General features: G+C 35.6%; 1 protein-coding gene across 1 annotated transcript; it reads right to left on the reverse strand.

Moving 5' to 3' along the window:
- Positions 1-284: 284 nt before the first annotated feature.
- On the reverse strand, positions 285-2,596 carry LOC132172716 (L-type lectin-domain containing receptor kinase IX.1-like). Its single transcript, XM_059584273.1, has 2 exons — positions 2,122-2,596; positions 285-1,723 (listed from the first exon to the last, which is right to left on the reverse strand). The coding sequence occupies exons 1-2, from the start codon at positions 2,594-2,596 to the stop codon at positions 285-287; spliced, it is 1,914 nt and encodes a 637-aa protein (XP_059440256.1).
- Positions 2,597-8,686: the final 6,090 nt, after the last annotated feature.

The raw sequence follows: 8,686 nt of genomic DNA on the forward strand, positions 1-8,686 counted from the left end.
GCAAACTACACATCTACAATACAAGCCCAAACCTAATAATTAATGCTTACAATTCTATCCAAGTGTGTGTGATTATATAAAAACATAGTAGTCCTCATGGGGTAACTCAATCGGCTGTGAACCACCCCTCATAAAGTGAAGGTCACTAGTTCGAATCTCCCCTCTTTTCTTTCGTGTGGACATGTCAAAAAAAAAAAAAAAACACAAAAACAAACAAACAAACAGTATTGCGCACTTAATGAAGCAAACTACACATTAGTTTTGCCTAAATTTAGAAGAGCTTTTTAAGAGCCGGCAGAAACAGATGAATGAGTAGTAGAGCAACTGCTACATGAACATTGCGTCTGATCTTTGCTGGACCCTGTGAGACCAGATGATGATGTGTAGGAGAATCTACACATATGCATTGGAGGTGCAAAATACATTGGCACAGGAAACTTCAATGGAAGGTTTGGCAATGGAGCTTCAGAATTAAGAACATTTATCACTTGCCTTACCGACGGCCGGATGGTGGGATCAGGATGGCAACACCACAATCCAATGATCATCAAGCACTCCGTTTGTTTCTCATCATATTCCATACTCAATCCCTTATCAACAGCATCAAGAAGCTGGCCTTTTCCATAGAGCTCCCATACATACTCCACCAACCTCACCTTGCTAGGTTCCACCCTCGGCTCCATTGGTTTTCTTCCGCATGCAATCTCAAGGGAAACCACCCCGAAGCTATAGACATCGGATTCCTTGCTAGCCTTGCCAGTAATAACACACTCCGGCGCTAGGTAGCCCATGGTGCCGGCCAAAACGGTTGTTTGCGAGCCTAATTCATGGTCTGCAAGCCTTGCAAGGCCAAAATCGCCAAGCTTGGCATTGAAATTAGCGTCCAACATGACATTGCTAGACTTGATATCTCTGTGCACAACACATTGTTCCCACTCTTCGTGAAGGTAGAGGAGTGAAGAAGCCAATCCAAGGGCTACTTTATACCTCACTGCCCATGTCAGCATAGTCTTCCCACCAAAAAGATCATTATCAAGGCTTCCATTAGGCATGTACTCGTAGACGAGAAGGAACTCGCCCTTTTCATGGCACCAACCAATTAGTTGAACCAAATTCCTGTGCCTCAAACGGCTAATGATTCTCACTTCTGCTATGTACTCCTTTTTCCCCTGTTTTGATCCCTTTGAGACCCTCTTAACAGCAACATCAGTATTGGATTCACTTAACAATCCCTTGTAAACGCCTCCAAATCCTCCCTCCCCAAGCTTCCCTCCTTCGGCAAAGTTCTTTGTTGCCCGGATAAGTTCACGGTAAGTGAAACTCCTCGGGCCGGTTCCCTTTTCAAATTCATCATCCATGCTGATATCTCCTTCCAAATCTTCTCTTTTCCCTCCAGCCCTTTTTCTCCAGCAGATGAACCAAAATAGACCCAATCCACAACCCAATACACCAAAACCCACAGCCAAACCAATCACCAACCCCAATTTGTTTTTTCTGTTTCCATCGTTGATCTCCAAAGTTGAATCGAATGACCAAGAACTTATTGAATGCAACTCAATCCACTTCCCTGTAGCTGCGGAGAAACCTACTCTAATCCACTCCGGCAAAACATTCCTCAAATCAACAACATATGAAAGGCTAGAATTCCCATTGAAGACTGGATTAGCAGCGTACGTTAAGAAGACACTTAGATTTTTGGAGGTTGGGTTATAACCAGGGCCGGCTCAATGGCTAGGCCATTGAGGCGGTCGCTTAGGGCCCCCAGTTAGTAAGGCCCAAATTTTTATTTTTTTTTTTAAAAAAATAAGGCCCACAATTTTTTCTTATAAAAATTTATGGCCTCTACAATAATGCCCCAATATAATAAGTCCATTGTAAAATAAGACTAATTAACTCAAAAAAATAAATATGTCACATCAATTTTTTTGGACAACTAGTTAAAAGTTAAACTTAAAAGTCATAAAACAGCAATAAGAATGAAAATAATAATAATACTATAAAAATATAATAATATTATTAAAATAAATATTATTTAATTAATATTTAAATATTAAAAAAAATAAGGTTCAACTTCAAAATTTCGCCTATGGCTCAGATACATTGAGCCGGCCTGGTTGTAACTCACCCATGCATTTCCTGTAGACCCATTCCTCATGCTACTATTCCACGTGACATCTGCCGCTGAGGCAATGGTGTTGACATTGATTCCGACATGATCATCGCTTGGATCCCAATCATTTTTGGAAGTGTCAAACTCAACTGCAACAATTTGATTCGAAGACATCTTGAGCGCGGTTGCCGAATCGAACAGCCCAAGAAACCCGCCGCTTGAATTGTTGGGGATGTCGGACTGAAATGGTGAAATAAAGAAGGAGAGCCCGTCACTGTGCTCTGAAATATTAACGGCTTTTATGACAAATGTGAAGTGGGTGGAGAAGTCCGTAAGCCTCCCTGTCTTGGCATCCCAGAGGCGCACAGGTTCGGCATACGAGGCATGACCAGCACTGTAAGTGATGGAGGCGTCGAGTTGATTCTTTGTAAGTTGGAGAAATCCGGAGGAGGTGAATGCATCGCCCTGGAATGTTATGTTATTCATATTTGTCCGGAAAGTAGAGAAGTTGAAGGAAATTGATTTTGCATGGGGAAGCAGCAATAAAAAGAAGATGATGAAGAGCTGATTGAGAAGAGAATGGATTCTTTGAGGTTGAAGAAGGAAAGAACATTTGTTGGAGACAATATTACTCATGGTTGAAACATCTACAGAGAGATCGAGAATGAATGAAGGTCAGGTAGATGGCAAGGCCTAGGAGCAGCCCCAACCATACGGTACGTTGTCATATTTCAACGCTTTTCTTTAATTTTTTTAATTGATTTACTTGGTCCATTCGATTGTCCTCTTGTTGAACTCGTCAGTATTCTCGCCGGCAGCTCCCAGTACAACAATATCCACTCGATCAAACGCCTCATATATAAATAAATAAATATGAGAGTTTTTTATAGGCGAGTTTTTATTTTTATTTTTTTGGTACACGGTTTCTTTGTTCACATTTATTTTATATTGGTCCATCTACCCCAACTTAGGTATCAAAATCTTTTTATATTATGCTTTCTTGCAGTTATCGAATGCAAGTATCATCACGAATATCATGATCGAAAGTTTCAGACAAATGTATTGGTATATTGAATCAGAATCACTATGATGCGATCAACAAGACAAGCCCATGATGCTTGGTCCAGAGGCTGCGACAATATATTATGAGACTTGGGGGTGAACACGGTTTCCTGACTTTATTATATATTGCTAATTGCTCCATTTGCTCTGACTCAGGCATCAAAACCTTATAATATTACGGTTTCTAGCAAATTAACAATAAGAGAAAGACAAAAGAGATGAAGCTCTTTGACTCTTTCAATTCACAAAAGCAAGAGTGGGACAAACCGAAGAACAATGCGTTATTTCTCAAATAAAAATAAAGCCGGTTGTCGTCTTAAGTTGTTCTGAACTTTCGAAGCTAGAAATTATAACCTGATTGCATTAATTTAATTAAGAATGTCATCTACATCCTCGCCCTGGGAAAAAGGGAAAATAAAAGTCTTTTTTCGTGATCTGTTCTAAATTCTAAAGCTGGTTTGGCAAATTCAAAAAAACTTGAGGCACATTGCTACGGCCGGGTATCATCGCTCTTGATCGGCCACCCTTTCTAGCTTCGTGATGAAATTTTACACCAATATACATGTTATCGACCTATATCTATTCGGCGCAAATAAGATTATAAAATAATACCTGTTAGGAGATATTTAGGGTAATAATATTTTAATTATTTCCTTTTTGGCAAGGGAATTTGTACATAGGGATTCTTTCCATATAAGCTTTTAATCATAAAAACCAGTTTTAAAAAATGGTGATAATTTTTTACTAGGAGTTTTTGACCATTGACACGTCAAAACTGACGTGCGATTTTTGACATTTTTCAACGGTTAAAAGGGTAGGTGTCAAAAATTTCAGATTTTTGACGTGTCTACAGTGACACGTCAAAAAATTTCTTTTTGACATACTGCCACGTCAAAATTTTGCAATCCTTTTTGACGTGTCACTCCGTTTGACACGTCAAAATATATATATATATATATATTATTTTCACCCCACCGTGTTTCTCTCCCAGCTCTCTCCCTCTTCTTTTCTCCATTTTCTCACTCTCTCTCTTCTTTCCTCCATTTTCAAAAATCCAAACCCAAAAAATCTTCAAAAAATCAAAAACTAAATCAAAAAATCAACCTGAAAAATCAAAAATCCAAACGTGAAACTCAACAAATTTTCAAAAACCCAAAAAATATTCTTATCTTCTTATATATCTTCTATTCTTCTTCTTCTTCTTCTCTTCTCCTTTTTTTTGTTTTTTTTTGTTTTTTTTTGCAGATCTGCTTCTCTTCTCCTTTCCTTTTTCTTCTTCTTCCTCTTCTTTTTCTCTTCTTTCTTCTTCCCTCTAGAGGGAGCTGGCCGGCTGCATCTGCTGCAGAGAGAAGAGGCTAGGGAGATTGCATGAGAGCTAAGTCTGGAAATAAAAGAAAAAGGACCAAAGAAAAGAATTATAAAGGGAAAAGAAGAGGGAAAGAATATAGGGAAAAAGAGGGAAAAAGTTAAAAATCCCGCTCATTTTTTTTAGTGACGTGCCAACATTTAACACGTCAGAAATTTCTGACATGCTAGTTTTAGCACGTCAAAAAAAAGTTTTTTTTTTTTTTTCCCTATACTACTGCATGGAGAATAAAAAAATTTTTGAGCAAAAATAATTTCTGACGTGCTGGTAATAGCACATCAGAAATTTCTGACGTGCTACAGCTTGCACGTCAGAAATAAACCAGATTTTTTTTTTTAAAAAAAAATTGGAGCTGAAATAATTTCTGACGTGCCAAAACCAGCACGTCAAAAACCATTCAGATTTTTTTAAAACAAAAAAAAAAAAAAAAAAAAGATGACGAAGACGAAACCAAGGGAGCTAGCTAAGCTCTTTCTGGCATACTTGCCATTATGTCTTTCTTTTTGTCTTACTCTGAAGAAAAAAAAAATTATTGAGCAGAAATAAATTAATATAAATTAATATTCTAGATGTACAGATTATAAAATTCATTTTTTCGTGAGGGCTCAATAATTCACTCACCGAACATTCTATTTTGTGTTAGCCGAGTTCATGTGGGGTTTGCAGGTCTTATAAAATAAATGTATTATGTATATCCTATATATTTTGTAAAAATTAATATGGCTATCACATTAATATTACTTGAATGATTTATGCATGATAATATCATATCATATTAATGAAATGTTTGATTCATATTCATGTGATAATATTAATTGTACAATAGTATGATTATGATACTAGCTAATTGGCATGCATGTGATATATATACGTATATACCAATTAATTTATACTAATATGATAAAATTAATTTTTCTATCCAATTAAAATAATTTTTCATGCCAATTAAAATTAATTCACTACATTATTTTTTTTAATACATATTTTTTATACCAATTAATACATAATTATAATTATAATTAATTGTAATTTTTGACGTGCCATTTTAACACGTCAAAAGTTTTTGACGTGTTAGAAAGTGGTAACTGATGTTTGCCACGTCAATAAATGGCAGGTTTTTTGTAGTGTATACGTACCCTTGAATAATATCATCAGGCATATTTCATTTAAAAAATATTTTTTCGTGGCTCTCTCAAAATATATATCCCCTCTTTCCAAAGTTGTTTATCCTAACTTATTCCTTCAAAAATAGGTCTTAAATCCTTTAACATCACAGGCTCTATACCTAGAATTAATATATAAAAGAGATTTTCTTTTTTTAATAAAGAGACTACTATATTCGGTCCTTTTTTTTTTCACCAAAGGTTGAGAAAAGTAATGATGAGATTGGAAAGAAATAGAGTTTTTAAGTCGAATAGAGTTAGGGCAAAAGTTTTATTTTTAAGTTTTTGTCAAAAATATTTTTTGTCCATTTTTAAGCCTTTTAGACTATTAAAAGTACTTTTAATTTTTATTAAATGAGTACTTTTTTTTCTAAACAGAATTTTTAAATGTTAAAAATACTTTTAAACTCCTTAAACGTAATCTCAAACATGTCCTCTGCCATATGTATCACAAACTGTTTAGTTCTTGAAATAGGGATTTTGAACTTTAAGAATTAAGCTACAGCAGTTGCGTTGACCTCTTTGAGAAGTCTCCCAAAACATTAAGAAAGTCTTGATAGCCTTGATCACAAGGGGCCCATAACGCTCCAAGCCCTGTCAAAGCATTCACGACAATTACCTTAAAGCCCATTTCCTTTTTCTCCCTCAAATGCCTGATCTGCCTCTTCAACTGCGACCCACCCCATGGACGCGGGCCACCAGGCCATGGTCGCTAGCTCTACCGCCACCCCCCTCTCATCCGCTCTCTCATCTCTCTCTGTCAGCTATGCCCGCTAAATGAATAAAACCGAAGGAATGGGGAAACAAAAGGGCTTTATATATATATATATAGCGCTGTGAATGCTCGAGCAATCTTACATTCTTGTCACCTAAACCATCACTTAGCAAATCATTAGTGCTTTTTTTTTTTTTTTTTTTAGTGCTTTTACTTGCATTATTCTTTTTATTCCCTTTCTAAGCATGGGTATTTTGGAACCATTCATAGTTTTCGTCAAAGCCCAATGAGCTTCCCCCGATGGGCTTCTGGGCAAAACCTTTCCCTCGGCTTGAGTCCAAAAAGCCGTTTGCTTCTTTTTTTAGGCCGAATGCAAATCCAAACATGTTCATTTGAATGATTGGCAATTTTTTATATGATTTGAGCCATGTTGGGAATAAATTCACATTACAAGCCCACCAAATTTTGAGCCCAATGGCCAAGAATAGGCCCATGAAGATATTAATTAAATAGCAAGGGCTATTTAATTAATTAATAGTCTTATATTCCAATTAGGATAATATTGTGATAAAGACGTTCTACTTATCTCTACAAGATGACTACTCAAGATTATCTCTACATGGTATCTGTTGAAGGTTTATCTCTACATGATAGCTTTTGAGTTCTATCTCAACTTTGGACTCTCAAATCAATTCAAATAAGAAGATCCAGTCAAATTCTACTTCAACAGCCTAAGCCTATAAATAGGCCCCTACACAAGGTACTAAAGGATCTTGAATTCTGAAATATCCTCACACATATTATTGAACGTATTGAATTATTGTGCGCTGAAACATAATATTTCTCTTAGAAACTATCTGACTTTGGCATCAGAGTGTCCCCGGTCCTCCGGGGACCCCCTTGACAATATTACTTTTTTGTAGTGATTTGGAGTGCACGACGACATATTGAAGACCCCGAAGAAAGCGCATCCACCGTGTTGAAAACTGTTCTAACAAGCCCGATACTTGATATAAGAATTAATAATTTTGACACAACTCACGAATTTGATATAAATTAAACATGAAATTAATAGGTTAGGGTGGAGATATCTGACTTAATTAATTAAATTGGTCAAACTATGATTGACTTTATGTAGTCTTATGGGTAATGTTAGGCATCGCCCTCATGTTTTCTTTGTAAACGCACAATTGAAATTGCTTTTAAAATCATCATTAAATACATCAATTCTGGAGGACACGATGGAGACATAGGTCTTATATTTAACATTACTCTAGTACTCTTATATATATATAAGACTCAAACCCGACACGCAAACATTAATTGATACCCTTAATGTAAAGGGGAATATGCATGAATTAGCATTTTGTCAATCTCTCCTTTTGATTATAGTCTTAAAATGTTAATTATTATTTTGGTATATATCTTATAAATCTCTAAGTCAACGCGTCAAAACAAAAACTCTCTTAACTTTTTTTTCTTCAAATTTTTACTCATTGGGTTAATCGAAAAGGCAAATTAAATGCACTTTTCTACTATGTCAATATATATTTTTTTTTATTAATTTAATTTAAAAATTAAATATTTTTTTAAAAAAATTGAATGGGTGGCCGAAAAGCCACTCCTAACCCCTATGGGGTGGCCCATAGGGGTTATTAGTTTGTATTAAATTATTTAGATTTTGTTATTTTAACATACAACAATTAATAAAAAAAATTAAGTATCATTTAATAATAGTATATTTTTCATGAGAAAATATAGACAATTTAATGGTTAAAATTTAAAGAATTCTACACGATAGAAAATAAATATCTGAATCTAAATCTACAGACGCATGGGCAGCCCAAAATTTATTGGCACTATACGTGCCATTCCTGCATTTTTAACTAATTTATTTTTGCAAATGCGTGTTGAAGTGATCACTAATAGTTTAATAAAGTTCTTTTTTTTCGATATCTGAAAAAAAAGAAAAAGAAAAAAGGTGGGGGTGGGGTGTGGAAACCAATATCATTGGGCTAGGCTAGCTAGGTGAAAATAAACCAGGCTTTTCACATACATAGGTCACGAGCTAGACAGGCTCAATTTTAGGGCCCTTAAGGGCAACCTGGCTCATGCGTTCCAGTGGGTGATACTAAACCTTTTTTTTTTTTTTTTTTTGGTACTAGAGAGGCTAGACCCACTAAGAAAACCCATTGATGTTTAATATTACACTATTCTTACTCCTTGACTAATGTAGGATTAAGAGCAATAACAGCAGCTTCATTTACATT

This window comes from Corylus avellana, chromosome ca2 (assembly GCF_901000735.1).
Source record: "Corylus avellana chromosome ca2, CavTom2PMs-1.0".
NCBI classification, from domain to species: Eukaryota; Viridiplantae; Streptophyta; class Magnoliopsida; order Fagales; family Betulaceae; genus Corylus; species Corylus avellana.

Coding starts and splice junctions, on each gene's coding strand:
- LOC132172716 (XM_059584273.1), bottom strand. CDS start 2,596: ATGAATAACATAACATTCCAGGGCGATGCATTCACCTCCTCCGGATTT. Junction 1,724..2,121: donor TACAGGAAATGCATGGGTGA/GTTACAACCAGG, acceptor CTAGCCATTGAG/CCGGCCCTGGTTATAACCCA.